We start from the raw sequence: 22,632 nt of genomic DNA, 5'->3' as shown, positions 1-22,632 counted from the left end.
GGAGGAGACATGGCAGCAGAGGGAAAGGGTAGAGGTTTATAAGATATTTATTAATAACTTGGGTGCCACAGTGGCACATCCAAACAAGCCACAAACTCAGTACTGTGCATAACACAAAATGTATTGTGCTTATGGGACGAAACTCTTAGAGGGGACACTTCCCCCTCTCCACGCCCGGAGTTAATGTCACACACATTGGATTAAAGGAATTGCAGGATAGTTGCATGAGGGTGGTGGTGGTGAGGGCCAAACTAATCCCTATTGGTAAGAGGATGGTGGGAAAAGTCCTTGGGGGGTGTCACGACACCTTTTATTTCTGGTCATGTGTCCATATTGCCCCAAAAGCATTACCCCCAGAGGCATGGCTAATGGGGTCAGGGGGTGTGGCTAATGGGGGTCAAAGAGTACATTTAAAAAAAATTCTTTGGGTGCACACCCTAATGAAATGTGCTGTGCACGCCTATGCCCCAGTCATGAACCACCTCCTGCATCCCAAGACCCTGCCCTAGCCCTGAGCACCCTGCATCTAAACCTCCTCCAGCCCCCCTATTGCCTGCTCCAGGCTCAGCTCAGAGCCCTTCCAGATCCCTTAATCTAAGACCAGAGCCTGCACCCCAACCCTCTGCCCCAGACTGGTGAAAGTGAGGGAGGGTGGGGGTCGGGAGGAGGATGGAGTGAGCAGGGGTGGGGCCTCAGAGAAGGGGCACAAAGGAGGCAGGGCAAGGGTATTTGGGTTTGAGGTAGATATTGGATTGCATTTAAATTAAAAAATGATCTCCTGCTTAAAAAGGCTGGAGACCACTGACTTACACCATGGGTGGGCAAATACCAGCTTGTGGGCTGGATCTGGTTCACCAGGGTTAGCTCCTGGTGGGTCGCTGCCGCTTTTATTTACCTGTGCCTCTGCAGGTATAGGTGATTGCAGCTCCCTTTGGACAGGGATCACCATTCCCAGCCAATGGGAGCTGTGGGAAGTGGCATGGCCCGGACACTGCTTTCTGCAGCTCCCAGCGGGCAGGAACCGAGCTCTGCAGCTCGGAGGAACTGCACTCACCTGTACCTGGGGAGGCACAGGGAACTACAGCGCGGCAGCGGGCCAGGGGCTAACCCGGTGAACAGGATCCAGTGCTGGAGGGTTGGGCGGTGTCAGCTCACACCAGGGGGAGAGGAAAATCGTTAAAAACAAGGACCAGTCCCGCAGCACGTGGGTGGGGGGACAGGATAAAGGTGTCAAGCACACGGGAGGGTTCCCGCCTACAACTGACAGCGGGGGAGGGATTTTCAGCTTCCCCTCGCGCCTCCCACGAGGGCGGGGAGATGCCCCCGGGCCTTTCTCAGCCGGCTCCGCCTCCTTCCCCGCGACCGGAGCGGGCGCAGGCGGGCGGTGCTCCGAGCCGCTCTGCCCCCGGTGGCGCAGGCTGCGCGTGGCGGGGCCGGGCTCCATGCTCGTGCGCAGGGAGGAGCCGGGGCCATGCTGGCCGCGCTCAGCGCCCTCTGGCTGCTGCTGGCCGCTGCCTTCCTCGCCGTGCTGCTGCTGCAGCTGCTGCAGGCCCCGCGCGGGGCCCCCCCGTCTGGCCTCCTTCAGGATCTGATCCGCTACGGGAAGACCAAGAGCGGCAGCGGGCGGCGCCCAGCCTGGCTGTGGTTCCTGGATGTGCCCAAGAGGTGAGTGGAGGTCGCCCCCGGCCGGGTCTGCTAGGCCGTCCCAGCGCCGGGACACGCGCCCTGGCAGACACTCTGTCCCCTTCCCCCTGGGGCGGCCTGGCTCTGCGACCCACCCCCTGCGCCTGGCTATGGAGAGCCCCATGCGTGCACGGCAGCCCTTAGCCCAGTGCGTGGGGTGTGCTGGTGCAACAAACCCCTTCTGCAGCCATAGAAAGGGCTGCAGCGTCTAGGGCCAGTAGCCAGGGATGCCTGTCTGAAAGGTTCAGAAATCATGAGTCTGGATTTGGAAAGTCGTGAGATTGGCTTGAAAACCTGGTGGGGTTGTGTGTGTATATGTGTGTGTTGATTAATGTTGGGATACGTTTTTTGTGGTCATCTATTGGTTTCTGAGCTTTGATGTACACTCACATTTCCCATCTTTTCTCGGTTATCACGCGTGCTTGAAACATGGCATTTGTCCTTTTTTAGCTCAAAAAGGGTTTTTGGTGTCTGTGTGTTTTCTTGCCCTATCCAGCTTAAGCACAGAATCAGAGACATTTAAAGACTGGCCAGTGTCATTTTCAAGTGATAAAATAGCAAGTGATGTCAGTCTCCCATCAGTCATTGTAGCTTGAAAATACGTTATAATGAAGCCTGAGGTTTAAAAAGTTGCTCTCGCTTCTTGCGAACAGTGACCTGCAGTTTGAGTAGAATCCTCAAAGCTACCCACATGTTAGGAAAGTGTCCAGCTCAGTATCATAAATGAATTGGAAAATTTGGAGTGGAGAGTGTTTCCCATGTGACTGATATTGTCCAGTTCAATGTACAGGTCTTTATCATTGATGTATGAACATTCCGTATGTGTCATCATCTGATGAAGTTCCTTAAAATTACTCAAAAGTGTTTTCCTATCTCTCAGCAGCTTATGAATTCAAGGCTGTATTTTTATGAGACCCTGCGGTCTTGAAAACATCTAATTTATCTAAGGCTACGTCTAGACATAATAGTTAAATTTATTTTCGAAAGAATCTTTTCCGAAATTTGGCGCATCTACACAGCACCAAATTCAGAAAAAAGTGCTCTTTTGACACATCCCTTATGCCTCTTACAACGACGTTTATAGGGATTGTGAAAGAGCGCATCCACTTTTTCGAAATTTTTTTCAGAAAAGCAGACGTGTTCCTTAAACATGTTCCTTAGACTAGATACCTCCAGTATCCCAGAAAAGCAATGAAGTCTAGACATAGCTAGACTCTCAGAAGGGTAGCTGTGTTAGTATGTAACTTTAAAAACAACAAGCAGTCTTGTGGCACTTTAGAGACTAAAAAATATATAGGATTATGCACTTGTGTGGATAAATACCACTTCATCAAATGAGTTGGTGTGGAAATAACAAAATTCAAGGTATAACAGCAGAAGTAATTATCTATCAATTGTAAGACCCATGATAATGGAGCTAATTAATTCAGGCTGGATGTGTCCCATTCATAGCATTAGATGTGAACATGTGAATGTCAAAGGCAGTGGAAAATGGCTTTGTAATGCATTAACCAGTTAATATCTTTATTCAAGCCTAGGTTGACAGTGTCACATTTATAAATGAATTCCAGTTTAGTAGTCTCTCTCTCTAATTGGGTGGTAAAATTCCTTTGTAGGCTATTTTAAAATCCATTTGAGTGTCTAGGTAGGTTAAAATGTTCCCCTACAAGTTCATATATGTTACTATTCCTGATGTCTGATTTGTGTTCATTTATCCTTTGTCACAAAGGTTGTCCAGTCTGGCCAATATAGAGTAAACTTCCGATAATCTGGCACCTTTAGGACCCAAGGGATGCTGGATTATCAGATATGCCAGCATACCGGAAGGGGACCTATGAGGGGTCTGAGGTGGGAAGGGGGGCGGGAATTGCACAGCGTGGGAGAGGGCGACGCTAAGGGACCAACCTGGCAGCACCCCAGCTGCTCTGCCTCTGGGTTCCCTAAATCCACCACTGGTCAGTTTCAGCAGCGGCAGACTTGGGGAAGCTGGGGGCAGAGCAGCTGGGGTGCTGCCGGGTTGGTCACGCAGCGCCGCTCAGGTGAGGGGCGGTGCTGCGGGACCAACCCAGCAGCACCTCAACTGCTCTACCCCCGGCTTCCCCAAGTCAGCCGCTGGTCAATTTCAGCAGCAGCTGTCTTGGGGAGGCCGGGGGCTGAGCAGCTGGGGGGCTGCCGGGTTGGTCCTGTAGCGCCACCCCCTCACCTGAGCGGTGCTGCGGGACCCACCTGGCAGCACTCCAGCTGCTCTGCCCCCGTCTTCCCCAAGTCTGCCGCTGGTCAGTTTCAGTAGCAGTGGACTTGGGGAAGCCCGGGGCAGAGCAGCTTCAATCGTCCGGCTGCCTGGAGCACTTCCGGGTTCCGGGTGATGCCGGACTAGCAGGAGTGCTGGTCCACTGGATACTGGACAACTGGAGTTTTACTGTAGTAAGAAAAAAATTGTTTGAAAAATCCAGAAAGTTAATACTGCTGCTGCTTTCTTCCACAGGTGGTTTTCTCACTTTTATATTCTTTCTGTGGTCTGGAATGGCTTCCTGCTCCTAGTATTTATTCAAGCTTTGTTCCTAGTAAGACCTCTCCCGTTATGGCTTCAGGATTTGCTCAGTGCTTTTGGTGAAGCTTCGCAGAACCAGGATGTGGGCAAGTATTCCAAATGTTATGGACACATGCACAGAAGTTGGGATGCGGAATTGTTGCATTCTCTAAGGGATGTCAGGAGAGTGTATCAGATATCATCCCTAATTTATTAATTTATACTAGGGCAGCCAATTAATTGCAGTTAACTCACATGATTAACTCAAAAGATGAATCATGATTAATTAGGGAGGTTCAGTTGCGTTTAATCAGCTAATCGATTAGTCAATAAAGGGAGAAATGAAAGAGCTGCAGTAGGGTTAACTCTTGGACCTGGGAGCTAACCCTGCTGCGGCTCTGCCTTTTAAATGTATTAAGAGCCATCAGGCTCTTAATACATTTAAAAGGCAAAGGTGCAGTGGGGGGACTGGGCACGAGCCGGGAATGTGCTGATTCCTGGCTCACTCCTGGTCCCAGACACTGTGCCTCTATTTCCCCTGCTTCCCCTCCCACCCACGAAGACAGTGCTAGCGGGAACCGGCTTTTAAGCTGGCTCCCTCCAGCACTGGCTCCTGCTCCCCCCCCCATTGCTGTCTCTCTCTGATAGAGGCATGGGGGGAGCAAATAGTCGAGTAGTGACTTGACTGGTCCCTTACATCCCTATGATTAATCTCAGTTTAACCACGATGTTGAACAATAATAGAATGCCAAACTTTTTAAATATTTTGGATATTTTTCTACATTTTCAAATGCTGATTTAAATTTCATCACAGAATACAAAGTATACAGTGATCACTTTGATGACCTGCATCTGACGAAGTGGGTCTTTGCCCACGAAAACTTATGCTCCTACACTTCAGTTAGTCTATAAGGTGCCACAGGACTCCTCGTCGCTTTTGCAGATTCAGACTAACACGGCTACCCCTCTGATACTAGTGATCACTTTGTATTCTTGATATTTGCACTGTAAAAATAATCAACAAAATAAATATTTTCCGTTAACTCATGTACTGTAGTGCAGTCTCTTTATTGTGAAAATACAACTTACAACTGTAGGTATTTTTTTTGTTACATAATTGCACTCAAAACAATATAAACCTTTAGTGCCTTTAGGTCCACTCGGTCCCACTTCTCGGCCATCTAATTGCTAAGACGCAACAAGTTGGTTTACACTTATATTTGATGATACTGGTAGCATCTTATTTATAATATCATCTGAAAGTGAGAACAGGTGTGTGCATGGCACTTTCGTAGCTGGGATTGCAAGCTATTGATACGTAATATGGTTAAACATTTGTATGCCCTTCATACTTCAGCCACCATTCCAGAGGACATTTACATTTGTGATTGAATTTCTTGAGGAGCAGAAATGTATGTGTCTTCTGTGTTATACGCGCATTCTGCCATATCTTTCATGTTGTAGCTGTTTCAGATGATGACCCAACACATGTTTTGTTTTAAGAACACTTTCACTGCGGACTTGACAAAATGCAAAAAAGATTCCAATGTGAGCTTTCTAAGGATAGATATAGCATTTGACTCAAGATTTAAGACTCTGAAGTGCATTCCTAATCTGAGAAGGATCAGTCTGCATTGCTTTGGTTTGTTATCAAGCAGAAATTATTAGCATGGATGCATGTCCTTGGACCGGTGGTTGAATCATGCAGGCACATATGAATCTTTTGCATATTTGGCATGTAAATATCTTGCAACATTGGGGGGCTACAACAGTGCCATGTGAACACCTGTTCTTACTTTCACTGGCATAAGCCTTATGCCTTTTCATGAAGGTGGAGTCATGTTGATGTAGTGGATCTCTTACTTTGGCAGGAGCAAGGCTGTAGTGCAGACACAACATAGCTAGAGTGACATAAGTTGCCTTCTAGCAGCCTAACTATAGGGTATACCCCAAGCCTAAGTCCCTACCAAACTCTCCATCCGTTACAGCAGGTGTGGGCAATTAAAAAAAAATAGTCCCTGGCAGGCCACTGCTATGTTTACCTGTGCCTGTGCCTCAGCAGATATCGGAAGCTCTCAGCTGTGGTTGGCCGTGAATTGCAGCCATTGTGAGCGGGAGGGAGGGAATAGGGCAGACTGCCATGGCCAAGGCTCGCCATGGGCAGAGGCTGCTCTGGCAGCCGCCTTTGTCTGTAAGGGTCTCAGCGGGCCAGGGTTGGCCACCACAAATAGGGGCTGCTGCCCGTGGCCAGCCTTGGCCATTGCAAACAAGGGCTGCTGGACTTGGCATGAGCCAAGACCAAGTAGTTCCACCTCATGCTGGTCCGGGATGCTGCACCTCTGTATTTTAAATGTAGTTAGAGCCTGGTGGCTCTTACTACATTTAAAATGCAGAGCCGCAGAATGGGTGGCTCCTGGAGCCAATGCGCGTGGGACTGCTCAGTCCTGGCTTCACTCGGCTCTGGGAGTTATCCCCGCTGCAACTCTGCAGAGCAGCCCCTTATTGACTAATTGTATACACGATACAATTTGTATCGACTGCACAATTAGCCAGATAACCCCAATTTTTACCTGTGCTTTTTTTGGTGTTTAGTGTGTGTGTCTCGAGAGAGAGAGAGAGATGATCCCCCCCCCCCCCCCCCCCCACACACACACTTTGGGGTCTTGTATTTTACTTTATATACATTTATTTATTGTGTTGTGTAAAATTTTTTGTAAGCTTCCTTGAACATTTTAAATAAAGAGGTGTGGTAAAAATATTTTAAATAAATAAATATATTTAACATCCTTATGCCAAGGACTCACCCTGCCGACAGGATTTGGGCTGCGAGGCAGAATTTGCCCACCCCTGTATTTGAGGCTAAGGGTTAAATGTGCCTCAGTGTCCTCTTTTTAGCAGGATTCACCATACTTGCAAGTGGCTCCTAATTAAACTGGTAGCACCTACCATTTCTGACCTCCTGCTGTTTGAACTTGCCACACTTCCCCTACTCCCATTCCAGCTAGGAACATAGCTCCTTGGGATTTGAAGATAGGGAAACGTCTTGAGTTAAAGGAAGAAGGTAGAGGAATTCTTTCCTTTATAATATGATACTTGCACTGCAGCTGGAACTCTGTGTCTGGAAATACTGGTTCTGCATCTTTCAGTAAGCTCCTGTCCAGCCCCTGCCTTCATCAAGATGTTAGACTAGATCTGAAATAAACATATTTGATCTTGCATTATATTGGTAAGGAAATATTTTATTTGACAAATTCTAGATAGTGGTGTAATTATCTCAAGATTTTTATAAATTCAGGAGGCCAGAAAAAAAGAATCTTGTGATACTTACAAGTTAATCTTTTCAGTACCACTCAGAGGTACTGGTCTGGAAACCAAGGCACAGAAAGGATAGGTAGTCTTGTTAAAGGCTTTAATCATTATACAGCACTCATAGAAAAGGATGTTTCAGAATAATGTGTTGGTTTAATAGATTTAAAAGTGAACGACAAAGCAAAAATATTTTTGCCCTTTACAGAAGTTTTTAGGGCATATAGAGAGTATTTCATAAATTTTAAAAATATATTCAGGTTTTTCACACTTGCTTTTTTTTACCTTAGTCAGAAGCATAGAGGACCTGTGTAGCTTCCTTCAACTGAGAGGGAAGGGAATGCTGATTCTATCTTAATTTTTAAAAAGTCTATTTTAATACATCATCAAAATGCAATAAAAACAAAAAAAAGGGGGTGGGGTTGCTTTATGATTCACCTTTAGCACATTCAGTCAATTGGAAAAAAAACACCTTTTGCCTGAAAATTGTTACAAGTAGTACTTAAAATGATTGTCAGTAAATCTTGTAATATCTTATAAGTTATAGCCAAAACTTGGAAAAACCAAATACCAGTCTTTTATTGGATATTTTCACATTTTGGATAAACTTGAGTTATTTGTGCAATTGAAAGATTAAAAATCTCTCTTAAAAGTTTGTTTACATCATGCATTTGATGATATTTTGTGTGTTGTCAGTTTCACTTTAGTCTATTTCCTCTTTTTGTGTGACACTCTCATACACTGAGGAGAGAAGCGCTTTTTACAAAAAATAGGGAAGTTGGCCAGGGAATTTAAAGGTAGCTATTACACCTGCCCTCACTTAAATATATATTTTTTAAATTGTCTCTTTAAAGTCATCAGTGTTTCTTAAGAAACAATAACGAGAGAGACTCAGTGTGATCATCATTCCAATGATGAAAAACATCCTTTCTGTCCAAAAAGACTCACTTTCCATCTTTCAAGGCAGTTGTCTTAAAAATACATATATTTTTCTCTTGTTCCTTCTGTTCAGGTTTCATAGTTGATGTCCCTTTGGGTAATTTTAAAGTGAATGCAAGTTAATTTACAGTGAAAACTGTTTTCCAAATGGAATTTGGTGCTCAGTTTCTGAAGAAAGATTTTGAGATTGTCACTTCTGTTTGATTTGTAGGTGACAAACACCTGTCTGCTCTCCTTGTTCTCATACTCTTGTGGCTACACAGCTTTCGAAGGCTTATAGAGTGCCTCTGCATCAGTGTCTTCTCCAATGGTGTCATCCATATTGTACAGTACTGCTTTGGACTTGGGTACTATGTTGCTATTGGCTTAACTGTGCTTTGTCAAATGCCAGCTAATGTCAGCAATGGTGAGTGCCTCTGTAGTGCTAACCATAGTTACAGCTTCTTCTTCATGTGTTTCTAGCATCACAGGATTGTTTGGAGAGGGTAGGGGTGAGCGAGGGTAGTAATGTGTCTAATCTTTTTACCTTTTATCTGGTAAGAAAATTTTATCTCCAAAGCGTTTTTGTGTGCATGTGTCTGTGAGGTAAGAGATATTTTGATGAGATCTAGAAAAGTACTTATTGCTGTTATTTAAAGACTTACTAACTAGCGATCTAAGCGAGTAGTTGACTAGTCAACTGATAAGCCTAGACTTATCAGTTAGTTGAGTCGACTACTTGCATTTCCCCCTTTCCTTGCTGCCTCTGTATCAGAGGTGTCCCAGCCTCCTCCTTCTCCTCCCTCTTCCCCCGCGCTTCTGCCTCTATCAGAGGTAGCAGCATGAAGGATGGGGCGAGGGGAGGCTGCCACGAAGCAGCCTCTGCTTGCAGTGGGCTGGGACCACCATAGACAGCAGCCGCTGCAGCTGGGCAAGCGGCCCGGCCCAGTCTTGGCTCGCACCGGGTCTGGAACCTATCCCCACTGTGGCTCTGCAGTTTAAGTGTAGTAGGAGGCAACCACACGATAATCGAGTACATGATTAGCGAATTACCTGCCTCTTTACATCCTTATTACTAACCAACACAACATCAATTTGTCAGTGATCACCTGCATACCAGTAGTATGTATCCTAGTTCTGTTCTATGTGGTTTCTCGTCATAGTTTAATGTCTTTTTTTGCTGTATGCCAACATGTCCCTTTGATTGCCAGGTCCAATATATCACATCTTTGTCAATGATGTGCTTCCTTTTTGTCAGTGATGTGCTTCCTCCTTTAGATTAGGGATGTTAAGAACTAGTCGACTAGTTGATTCCTCCCCTTGCTATCTCTATATGAGAGAGGCAGCAAAGCGGAGTGTGGTGGGGAAGAGGTACTTCAAAGTCTCCGTGCCGCACAGCTGATCTGCGGCTCAGCTGTGCGGCACTGCCCCTTTAAAATGCTGCCTCCGCGTTTCAGTGGGGCAGCTGTGGAGCCTGGGGCCAGCTGGGGACTCCCCACCTGATCCTGGGCTCCATGTGGCATTTCCCCAGAACCCAACTTTTGTACATTTCAAAGGAGGAATGCGGAAGTGCCTATCGACTAGTCGATGGAAATTCCATCGACTACTTGACTAGTCAATTAACCTCATTTTAACATCCCTACTCTAGATACCAGCACAGCAGAGGTAAAGATCTCTCTGGTTACATGGCTGTTATAGACTGATGTTTCTCTTTGCTATGGACACTTCTTTTAAGTGTGAGCCAGTCCCAGGCTATCTTGGCTAGTACCTGTCTGGGTCCTTGGTACTTAGTACTTTGTCTTCAAACACCTACCAGTATCTAGTGGTCTGCTTCTCTTTGCTATTTGAGTCATTTAAGTATCCACTAATTCTATAAAGCTCTTTGAATTATGTGTCCTGTTTCTGCCAATATGATGTGCTAAGTCCTACAGCTGAGCTGTTTACTCTGATAAACCAGAGTGCCCAAACTACCTGGTGTGCTTTTCTGATAACTTTTCTTATGTGGTCGGCAGTAGATACAGAATTTACCATTTAATGCGCTCTTAGAGGTGATATTGAGTACTGAATGAGTTTGGTACAGAGAAAGTCATTTCTAGGGGTTTCTGCATACATTTTCTGCCTACCTAATCACAGCATTTCACAGAGATGATGCATTTGGCATAAGCACTGGTACCCATCCGTAGGAAAAATTTCTTGCAAATCAAATGAGTCATCTGTTCTAAACATATTTGTATTGCTAATGTAAATAAGGCAACACAGTTATGTAATGATATTTTGACCTAAGCTATGGCTCTGTCTTCTAATATTGTGGTAAGAATACATTTTTATAAGCACCATCAGAATATAGAATCCGGAACAAAATGATGACCCTTTGTGCTTGTGGTATGAATCCTCCTAATTTGCAGTAGCAGGCAGTTAAAAATAAAGGCCGCAGCAATTCATAACTAGGGACTTAAGGTATGGTTCACCATCTGCATAAGATGTGTTTAAAAGCCCTTTTCCACCAGTATTCTAGAAGAGGAGTATACTGGGAAAAGCTGCAAGATGATACATGCATAAAAGCTGAACTTTTGGGGGGATGGTGGTGAGGATTTAATACAGACTCCTTTCTAACCTTGTATTAATTAATAGGCATGCTGTTTTCATTTAATTCAGGAAAAAACCTCTTTGTGCAAATTTGCTGGTACCACACCCTAGGAATTATGATGTACATTTGGGCCTCTGTTCACCAATATAGATGCCATGTGATTCTAGCTAATCTTAGAAAAAATAAATCAGGTGAGATGTTTCACTTCTTGAAGCTGTTTATGTAATCATTTTTTCCATTAAAAATTGTCACAATGAATCTTTGTAGAACTCAACCCCTTAGAACATTGGTATTTTTCAAAACTCAATAAAATGAATGTTAATGTGAATATGTATCTATGTAGACCACTTTCCCAGGTGTTAAATTAGTCTATCTGGAAGAGATTTGAAGTTATTCACAGTATGCAGAGTTTAAAACAAAATTCATACTTGTATCATCTTAAATAGAAATATATAAGGTTTAGCACTTGTACGACTTCTTATGTCTAAAATGTATTAGAACACTTAACTAATAACAACAACTACCTAATAAGTGTTCATCATCTCTTTTTATAAATGGGGAGACTGAGGCTTTTGCAACCCAAGGCTATGGAAGGAATTACTTTTCTGAGATACAATTTGAAATTCTCATTCCTATAATTATACCTCATTTCTAAAGTATGGATATCATTATATGTTGTATTGGGAATGAGTTACGGTCACCATTTTCAAACCTAAGTGTCTAAAATTAGGCTCCTTAATCCATATTTAGGCACATAATAAAAGTGGTGAAATTTTTTTCCAAAAGTGCTTTGCACCTATAAATCCCACTCAAGTGAGTGGGAGCTGCAGGTGCTCAGCATTACTGCATAATTTGACATAAATTTTAACTCAGAGCATTTATTAAAATAAATATGGATTATCAACTAATTTTTTCATTTCTTTAATTGCAGGAAAGATTGTAAACCTGAGCCACAATGTTCCTTTTGGAGACTGGTTTGAGAGAGTATCTTGCCCACATTATTTTGCTGAACTGCTAATATATATATCTATGGCTATCACATTTGGGTTTCACAACTTAACCTGGTGGCTTGTAGTGGCATATGTGTTGTTTAACCAGGCACTGGCTGCAATTCTGTGCCATGAGTTCTATGTGAACAAATTCAGCTGCTACCCAACACACCGAAAAGCATTTATACCATTTCTTTTTTAAAATCTTTATTTGTATTAAATAATGTTTTCCATGAAATCTGTGAAATGCTACCTAAAAGGTAATAAAAGACTGAGGTTCTCAGGAGTAGGTGTAATGCCAAATGAAACTTTTAAGAAGTATCTAGCTTATGTACAACCTTAACAGTACATAGTATTAAAGACGTCAGCTAAAATGAAAGAACTGCTGATGTTTGACTTGTGTATTTGACATTCATATTTAATATTTAAAACACTTTCATTGGTGCTATGCAGCAAACCAAAATGTGTGCATGGTTTTTATATATAACATGTATGTAGGGAAAGGACATCTCTAAAAGTGAGGAGAAAACACTGTATTTCATGTTTTAAACTATTATTTTAAAAGAAAACTATACTCGTCCCTCACCGCCTTTACCATGATATCTTCAAAGAAGCTAACTATTTAGGGATGTGGTGCTTTGCCGCTAAATATTTTCGTATGGATAATTTGAAAGCAGTTGATAATTTTGTGAGTGTGGGGTTAAATTATATCAAGATGTGGGGAGAGGAAATCAGGATATTTTGTAATATGAGGATAAGTCCCTTAAGGTATGTCTACACTACCACCCTAGTTCGAACTAGGGTGGTTAATGTAGGCAACCGAAGTTGCAAATGAAGCCCAGGATTTAAATATCCCGGGCTTCATTTGCATCTTGCCGGGCGCCGCCATTTTTAAAGCCCCGGTAGTTCGGACTCCGTGCCCGCGCCTAGGAGTAGGTAGTTCGGATTAGGCTCTCTAATCGAAACTACCGTTACTCCTCGTTCCACGGGATATTTAAATTCTGGGCTTCATTTGCAACTTCGGTTGCCTACATTAACCACCCTAGTTCAAACTAGGGTGGTAGTGTAAACATACCCTTACTTATTAGCAAACAATGAAACCGACTGATATGGTTTTTATTTGTTTCAATTCACAACTTTCAGAAATACCAAATACAATAAAAGGTTGAGAAACCTCTTTGATGGGAAGGATGTCTATTCCATTGGCTGACTCACATTTCTTAGTAGAAGAAATAAATGTGCTTTTTAGGCAATATTTCAGTGCTCCATAAAGAATGTTTCTTTTGCTATGTTAGTATGTTTGTTGCAGCCTCAGAAAACTGGGTAGAATTCAAGATGCCTTCCCCGCAAGGTATATTAAGAATTGTGATAGCCCATTCTGTTAAGTTTGTGCAAAACTGTAGAGTGGAAATATTGCACTTGTTGGGTGGTATATAAACTTCAAAAAAAGAGGTCACCTACCATATATACTGTTATACTGAGGAGAATAGAACTCAAAGTAGGATGCTACTCTAAAAGTGACCTCTAGTATTTCATTTTCATGTTGTCTCAAGGATGTCCACTTAAATTTGCTTAGCTTTCAGAGAAGATAATACTTTTTCCAACTATCAATCCTACAAATTTGCACTGAGTCCTGACAATCACAGAAGATGATTTCTGTCTCATGTATATGGTTAAGATTCTGTTGTTAGTATTTTTAGTAAAAGTCAGAGACCGGTTACAGGCAAGAAACACGAATTTATGGAAGTCTGCAGCCCATCCTTGACTTACTAAAAATATTAGGGTGGGAGAGGGAGGGAAGAGTTTAAACAGAGCAGGATTGAGCCTTTGCAGCTGTTCTACCCTGTATCTTGTACAGTGAGGACTCCCATGGTTAAGATGTAAAAGATTTCTCAAAGTATTAGAATAGGTATAATAAACTTTAATGATATAGGACATTTATCTACCTCTAAATGACAGGTATTAAGAAGAAACTTCCCCTCTTAGTAAATTATTCCTCATTGTCCATGCCAAGGCTGATCCCCACTCGGGCACTCTGAGCGCAGAAGGTACGGCCTGCAAAGAGCTTAAAATCCTTGCCTCTTCAGGCTCTGTTTACACCCCTCTTGCCCCGCTGCCCAGAGTCACAGATACACTGACTCTGAGAAATAAAAAAGCTGCCACCACCAAGTGAAACAAATACCTTTCTTCTTGAGCCCAGGAAGAAAGTACTTGGACTTCCCCAGTGGTACCCCAAGCTCCTCTGCCACAAAAGAGCTCAAAAAATAAAGAGAAAAATAAGCTGCAGTCTCTGGTAGCTGAACTCTCAGTCTTGAGGCATGCAGACACGCACAGAGAGACAGACCTGTACCTTCCAGGACACAAGAATCAAATAATCACCTTAAAGTGATTATTACAAAACAAAAGATATACTTGAAAAAACCATACTTGGTTGCTAGATGTTACAGAGCAACTAAGGAAAATAAAACAGAGAAAATCTTTGGGAACAATGCTTACTGGTAAGTGGGGAGGGGAGGCACAGATTCACAGAGCAGTTCAAACCAAACCACAAAATAAGAAAAATATCCTGATCATGGCTAGAGTCACTTTTTTCTTCTTTACTTATTCACGATTGTAAGGGCAATAGACTCCATTTTGCTTTAACAAACTCCATCTTGGATTGTGCCCTGCACTGAAAAACCTGCACCATCCGGTTTTTCCCACCAAAGCTGAAATCACATCAGGGGTGCACTATGCTGTACATGCCATGGGACATTTTGCACATGGCACAGAAACAGTGCATCTAGCTTTTCCCGCTCAAAGGACAATAAAAGGACTGTCATTCTGAGGGGCGAGGCTCCTCCTGAACACTTTGCTGCTTAGTCCTCTGATCCTCTAGTCTTTGGCCTGCTGCTTCTGGTTCATCCTGTTTGCACTCTCCGTGGCAAAGGCGTCGGAGTGAGGCCTACCATCTGGCTACAGGATAGAAGCTGCCTGAGGATCGGAATCTCTGAGCTGCTGTGAGTGCCTCCCTTCACACCCTCCATCGAAGGGTGGGGATTTGTGTCTAGGGAACATCCAGCACGGCTCTTAGGTTGCTTTGCCTCATTCCGGAATCCTGATCCTTGTGTGAAAGCCCTTGGGAACTCAAGGAATCTGCGATTAATCCAAATCGGAACATATCCGTGGGATCACCGAGTGTTCCTCCTGGACAGCAAGACCCCTGCTGAATAGAAGGTTCTAGGCTCACCTCTTCCCTCCATCTGTTAAATGTCATACTCCATCTAAACCAGACACCTGTAAAGTATTTTGACTTAACTTTTTGTATCAGGGAACCCTTTACTATCTTCTCCTCTCTTTTGGTTTGAGGGTGTGGGGTTGGTTTACTGGCTGTACTGGGGTTCTGTGTTGTCACATGCTGTGTATTGTTTCAAATTCTTTAATAGATTAGTTAAATTTACATTCAAGTTGCATTGTTATTTCGGCCAAATTAATCCACTGGTGATAGATACAGTTGTCAGGGGACCTGTGCTTCTGGTGTCAGGAACAAAATTAACATCAAGATCAGATCCTAATCCAAATTCCATTATTTTCATTTGTCATTACTGAGTTCCTGGGTAACACAATCGTCTCTTTGTTCAGTCCACTTCCATGCCTGGAATTCCTTGGAGGAATGGTAGTCCTGCTTGGGTTTAAATCATTCTGTCTCTATCAACGCCTGCTTTAACTCTTTCCCCACAAAGAAAGAAGGCAAGGTACCTTATACAATTCATATTTCAGCACTTTATTCCTATTGGTTCTCCTGGCTTCCTGCCAACTCCCTTGTTAGCTACCTGAGTTTAACCCCTTAGTCACTGGGTGCTGGCCAGCACTACTCCTATCCATTACATTCCCCCCACCCCCAAATTACAGACGGTGCTGGACAGGGTGGCACACACTGGCTGTGATTTCTTCTGGAGATCTAGGATTAAAACATAGTTAATAAAGTACACACACACACTACATTTACTACTGGATACACAAAGAAGTAAACATTCCCCATATGCATGGAATACAATGACCTGAATATAGGAAAGGTTTCCATTACAGTCCAGTTCAGAGTTTCTTTTTCTTGTACCTTCCTCAGAAGCATCTGGTATTGGCAGGAGCAGGATTCTGGAGTAAAAGATCAGCTGGTCTGATCTGGTATAGGAATTCTATTTCGGTGTATCTTTTTCAGAATGTATTATAATATCTGAATATATATACAATACATTTTTCATAAAATATATTTTCTTGTTGAAAAGTTTTTTACTGGAGAAACACTACTGTGTATATTATTTTCTATAATGGACATTTTATAAAAACGGTGGAACATGTTTAAGCACTTATAAAGTATTAGTTACACACAAGAGAAGGATGAACCTCTCCATGTGTTTTAACAAGCACTTTGGATGAAATATTGGTCCTTTCACAGGATCAGCTGAAACAATATATAATTGAATCGGGAAAAGGTAATAAACTCTCACACCTAGGATAGCATATTAATACTAAAGATGTGAATGACTAGTCGACTATTGGATAAGCAAATGCTTACCAGACAGTTGACACACTAATTAACTACTCGCTTCTACCCCCACTTGCTGCCTCTGTCAGAAAGAAGCAGCAAGAAGAGGGGGTGCTTCAAAGCGGCAGCACCGCGTGGAGCCTGGGGCCAGACCTGGGCTCCACGCAGTGCTGCCGCTTTGAAACGGTGTGCAGCCAGGGGGCCCTTGAGGTGGGCTCCATGCGGCACTGGTGATTTGAAATGCCGTGCGGAGCCTTACACTGGGCTCCCTGTGGCATTTCAAAATGGCAGCCATGGAGCACGGGGCCAGCCGGGGACTGCTTGAATTCCCTGCTGGCCCTGTGCGCCCCACAGCGCTTTCGCCTTTGAAGTGTAGCAACAGCCAGGGCTGTTGCTGCACTTCAAAGTTGGAGGCACCTTTATCAGCTAATCAAATAGTCGATAGAAATTGCATTGACTATTAGATTAGCCCATTAATATAAATTTAACATCCCTAATTAATGCCTACAATGGTATTTCCACATTTAACATCCTTTACGATACCTGAAGTGATTATGCAGTTATGGCATTTTTACTTTGATTTTATTTGACTGATACATCAGTGTCACGTATCAATGTAGCAGTTCAAATGATATTTGGCTTGCCAGGATAAACACAAGCTATTGGAAACTCAAATTACAGTAAAACTCCCAATTGTCCGGGATCCAGTGGTCCGGCACTCCTGACAGTCCAGCACCAACTGGAACCAATTGGAGCTGCTGTGAGCCCCATGGGCGCTCGCGGCTGGGAAAAGAAGGGGAGAAGAGGAGAAGGGGATTATACCCCTGCGACGGGTCGGCTGGGACACGCACTGCGTCTGGCCAGGAGGTGGGAGGTGAATGGTGCTACGAGGGGCGAACCCTCCGTCGTTTTGCAGGAAGGCGAGAGAAGTCCCGTGCCGCCACAAGAGCTAAGTCCCCGAATTTGCCCCATTCCGGCTGCGCTCAACCCTGCACTGCCACCAAGAGTTTCTGGGAGGGAAGTGGGCTCCCCACCCCCCAGACTGCAGTAGTTATTGTTGAGCAGGGGAGTGAGGGGCGGCATTGTAGGACCAACCAGGCAGCACCCCAGCTGCTCTGCTCCGCTGCTTCCCCAAGTCTGCAGCTGAAACTGACGAGCGGTGGATTTGGGGAAGCAGCGGAGCAGAGCAGCTGGGGTGCTGCTGGCTTGGTCCTGCAGCGCCTCCACTGCTGCTGCTGAAACTGACGAGTGGCGGACTTGGAGAAATGGCAGAGCAGAGCAGCTAGTGTGCTGTCGGGTTGGTCCCGCAGTGCCGCCCCTTACCCCATGCTCGGCAATAACTACTGCAGTCTGAGGGGGTGGGGAGTCCGCTCCCCTCCTGGAAACTCTCAGTAGCTGTGCGGGGCTTCTCCCGCCTTCCTGCAAAACGGCGGAGGGTTCGCCCCTCACCGCACCGTTCCCCGCCCACCTCCCAGACGCAGTGCGAGTCCCGGCAGACCCATCACAGCCCCCTGCCAGAGTACCTCCTGATACTCCACCATATCCAATAATCTGGCACCACCTAGGTCCCAAAGGTGCCGGATTATTGGAAGTCTATTGTATTTCCTAATTCCAAAGTGTGCCCTTTTGACTAAATTACCACCAGCTGTTCTTTCAAGTGTGATTTATAATCCTGCAAACTACCACTCCATATTAGTAAATTCATGGATGGAAGGAAGGAAATGATGTGTGATAACAGTTTTAATGTTCCAAAACTCGAAAAGTCTAAATCTAAGGTTTTTTGAGCTGAAAATGTATACATACAATCTCTCAACATAATGAGCATCAATTTTAGAAAAAGATTAATGGAGACTCAATATAGTTACAGTACTGAACAGAGACCAACTGTAAAACGTTACATTATAATATCATATTTGTTAAATAAGTCAGGGATACCAGCAATCCTAACAACCCTATTTTCTATCCATTGTTTTTCTATCCTGCTTTTAGATTTTCTCTCTCTCTCGCCACAATAGTAGATGTTAGCCTAAGGTAGAGGGTGCTTTTTGACTAGACCTTGTCGTCCACAGCTGAAATCATGGAAGTAATAATCTCAACATTTATTCATAAGTTTATTTTTGGTGGAATAATTTCTGAATGTTGCTGTGGTTTGAGGAATCAAAAGATGCAGTCTAGTGCCATCTTTTTCTCATTGAAGCATTTTTGGTGACAGGCGCTGGGCTTGATTCCCAGGCAACTGCTTGGATTTACTTCAAGGCATTTCCCACTTCTGCATTAGAAGTGTAGTTAACAGTCTTGTAAACAAAAAAATCACTGATTCTGTCAAGTTGTTTGTCAAAAAAGTACTTTAGCAGATATCCTTTGGGAGTGCTTAACCAACACATCTGTTTCTGAAACAGCATATTCATCACTCCCTGTATGTTTCCTTTTTGCAAGTGAAAATGTGTACACCACATTTCTCTGGACAGACACTGTCAAACCAACTGAAAGGGTTCTGTTCTAGTACCCGCAGTGCTTTTAAATTATGTTATAGTGCTCACATAATTTTGAAATGTGTACAAACTCTGTCCTCATGTGGTGCTTTCACATCTCAGTCCTGTCCTTAAATAATATAGTTTTGCCCTTTAAGCTGTCAACCTACTTTTCTTACCCTCACAAAACTCAAATCTGACTGTTCCTGGAAAATCTCATCTTCAGATCCTAACATCCCTGATGACTGACAGTTATAATTGGTTTCGTTTGACGCACGATTTGTACTGCACCTTTCTCTGTTCCATTGGTTTAAAATCTGGCCAAATGAGCAGCTGACCTTCAATATTTGTACATTTTGAACATGACTGATTTAAATTAGAACAGAACTGGCCCAAGGCACAGTGCACTCCTTTTATAAGAATTACATCTGTCTGGATCAGTGTTTCTCAACCAGTGGTACGAGTATCCTTGGGGTACTCGAGAGAAGTCTGGAGGGTACGTCAACACAACTGAAATTTGGAGAAAACTGATTTTTTGTTTAAGTTTTACAGTGCTTTAATATTTTTGTACTTTTTTACACCTAACATTTCATTTAAGCAAATGTGTTGCAATGGTAGAAAAAAAAATTGTGCATCTGAAAACTGTAGGTACTGGGGGTACTTACAATTTTACTTTATAAAAAATGTTGAGAAACACTGGTCTGGTTGATTTGATTCTTATAAGCAGTTGATTTTTATATGCAGAGCTGCAATGAATGGCTGAAATTGACTGTTACGTTTTAAACTAGCTTTTTTATTCCGTTGAGAAACATCAGATTTACCATAACTAAATTATTTAGAGTTTAACCATACACAGTGTGTAATGAAACCATGCCAATATTCTTACTGAGCAACAGGTTATTCATTACTTATTATCCAATCATTTAGCTGGTGCTTTTATTCATGGCAATTATTAATGTTGTACAGCATATTACATCTTTCCACGAAGTGTTAGAGCTATATAACCTCTTCAAGAAAAAAATCCAAAGATACACATTTTAAACTTTCATATAAACTGTAAGAAACATAACACATGAAAATGCATTATACTGACTTCTATAGCATAAATATAACAAAATAGTCTGTACCAGTATTGACTCACTAACAGAGTGGCATGTCTGCCATTGAATGCACAATGCAGTGACTCCGTAATTGTTTGATTACAAACTTCTCCAGTGTTCCCTGGATCATTGCACAATCCACAACATTACCTTAACTTTCAATGCCATGTAGAAGGTCAAAGTCATCAAAGCCCCTGTATAATAGGCCATTTGTCAAAGTTCTCATTGCATTCTTCATCTGGGTCAAGAATGGGATGATTACCTCATCACTATCAGTGTGCCTTGTTTTGGGGTTTAACTTTGAATTGTTTTCTAATTTCAGTCACAATGTCCACATCAGAGAAAGGTCACCTAACAAACCATTGTCATCACTATCCACTCTTCACCTTCATGTGCATTGAGTTCTCTTGGTGGCTCAGTAATTGCTTCCTCTATGAGTGCTATGACCAGACCTCCTTTTTCCAGCAATCGTGGATTGTCAAAGCACTGATGTCAGACCTGCCATTTAAAAGCATCAGAATGGCATCTAAAAGTTTGGTCTTCCTGGCAATTTCTATAGCAGTGACTTTGCTGTTCTTACCATCAATCTGGTGCAACTCTGTGTAAGCCATTTGCTTGTGAAAGTACACCTTGGCAATTCTGGTAACTCCCTGATGACATAGCTGAAGGATAGTTGTGTTCTTGGGAGGAATTCAAGTTGGATACTCCTCAGTGCTACTTCCTTCTTCATGTGGCATGTGCAGTTGTCCACAAGTAGCAACATCTTTCTTTCCTAGCCCTTTCTGCCACTAATGAATAGCTACCCTGTCATCCAAGCAGATGCACTGGCAGCGTAGTAGTTTTAAGATATCTCACATTTTTAAAGCACTATGGCTGTATCTACACTGCACCCCTTTTCCGGAAAAGGGATGCAGATGAGACAAGTCAGAATTGCAAATGAAGCGGGGGATTTAAATATCCCCTGCTTCATTTGTATAAACATGGCTGCCGCTTTTTTCCGGCTCGGGGCTTTGCCAGAGAAAAGCGCCAGTCTAGACGGGGATCTTTCGGAAAATAAAGCCTTTTCCAAAAGGTCCCTTATTCCTCTGAAAATCAGGAATAACGGACCTTTTGGAAAAGGCTTTATTTTCCGAAAGATCCCCGTCTAGACTGGCGCTTTTCTCCGGCAAAGCCCCGAGCCGGAAAAAAGCGGCAGCTATATTTATACAAATGAAGCAGGGGATATTTAAATCCCCCACTTCATTTGCAATTCCGACTTGTCTCATCTGCATCCCTTTTCCGGAAAAGGGGTGCAGTGTAGACACAGCCTATAGGTTTTGACTTTTCCTGATGATATGGTCCTTTTTCTCTCCAATCATAGAACAGAAGAGAGTAGTCCCATAAAATTGCGAGTATAATGCGCACTTTTTTCCCGTTTTTTTAGGGTCAAAGCTGAGGTGCGCATTATACATAGGAGCAATTTTTTAAAGTTTTAAACTCCCCCTCCCCTCCTCACAGAAACTTTCCCACTGCAGCGCAGCACGGAGGCCGCTACACTACCAGGCTCACAGACAAGGCGAGAAGCCAGCAGCACCACCAGGCCGCAGTGCCCTGGGTTGCTGCCTGCCCGGTGCTCCTTCAGGCTGCGCTTGGGGATCCCTGGGGCGGGTGTGAGTTCAGCGCGGCACACGGGCAGCTGTCCACTGCGCGTGTGTTTCCTGGGCAAGCCTGCAGGTAGGAGCGGCACATCCCTCCCTCCCGCTCTCCTGTAGCCCGGGCCCGCCTCCAGGATGTGGGCGAGGCTGGGCTTGGTGCTGGTGGGTTGGCTCCTGGCACAGCAGGGCAGACTGTGTTGCCATTCACAGCACCCGGGCAGCTGTCCGGAAGGGCGGGGGGCAGGTTTCAAACTCCGCCGCCAGCTCACAGGGCTGCGTGCGCGTTTCCCTGTAGCTTCAGATCTGGTTTAAGGATAATCAAATGTTGTGTTCCAGTTTAGTAGAGACCAAGAAATTCTGGACTTCAGAAACAGGATACCTACCATTCTCCTGTACAATGGGGTGAACATTGTACATAGGAGTTCAGTTTTTTTCATTATGCTAAGATTCTAAAGTCAGGGTGTGCATTATACATAGGTGCACATTATAGTTGCAATTTACAGTAATTCTTTCTTTAGGTTTTCTTTTCTGTTGTCTGATTTAAAGGTGACACAGTGATTGGACAGGGCTTGAAAGTAAATTCTACTTCCATCTGGATTCCAAAAGTCTTTTTCAGCAAAGTTATGTCTTGTTTCAATCCACCTGTCATGTTCCCTAACGTTTGCATCCTCAGCTTTTCTACGAATTTATTAAAAACAATTCCCTCTTGTTTTAAAACACTAAATTCACCCATTGTTGGCCATGAAATCAGTCACACTAGGGGACACTGCCAGGTTTTTGTTTGTTTGTTTGTTTTTGTATCATCAACGGTTCACTAAGGGGACATTTTTGATTCACTTTGTAAGTGCCACCTCAATAAGAGGTACCTAGCTTGACTTCATTCTTTTTT

General features: G+C 43.6%; 1 protein-coding gene across 3 annotated transcripts; it reads left to right on the top strand.

Annotated features, from left to right (window-relative positions):
* Positions 1 to 1,234: 1,234 nt before the first annotated feature.
* SRD5A3 (steroid 5 alpha-reductase 3) lies at positions 1,235 to 15,561 on the top strand. 3 transcript variants are annotated; one of them, XR_012904294.1, is made up of 6 exons: positions 1,259 to 1,665; positions 4,169 to 4,320; positions 8,670 to 8,864; positions 11,093 to 11,215; positions 11,956 to 12,785; positions 13,078 to 15,561. XR_012904294.1 is itself a non-coding variant. In XM_006113486.2 (5 exons), the coding sequence occupies exons 1-5, from the start codon at positions 1,472 to 1,474 to the stop codon at positions 12,213 to 12,215; spliced, it is 924 nt and encodes a 307-aa protein (XP_006113548.2). In that variant the 5' UTR covers positions 1,259 to 1,471; the 3' UTR covers positions 12,216 to 15,561. The 3 variants fall into 3 exon arrangements, 2 of the variants coding, with proteins under 2 accessions (XP_075786521.1, XP_006113548.2); XM_006113486.2 differs by having other exon boundaries at positions 11,956 to 15,561; XM_075930406.1 differs by lacking the exon at positions 11,093 to 11,215 and having other exon boundaries at positions 1,235 to 1,665; positions 11,956 to 15,561.
* The last annotated feature ends 7,071 nt before the right edge of the window (positions 15,562 to 22,632 follow it).

The sequence above is a fragment of the Pelodiscus sinensis genome, chromosome 5, assembly GCF_049634645.1.
Source record: "Pelodiscus sinensis isolate JC-2024 chromosome 5, ASM4963464v1, whole genome shotgun sequence".
In the NCBI taxonomy this organism is placed as follows: domain Eukaryota; kingdom Metazoa; phylum Chordata; order Testudines; family Trionychidae; genus Pelodiscus; species Pelodiscus sinensis.
The sequence above is the reverse complement of the archived record's forward strand: the minus strand, read 5'-3'. Positions and strand labels throughout refer to the sequence as shown.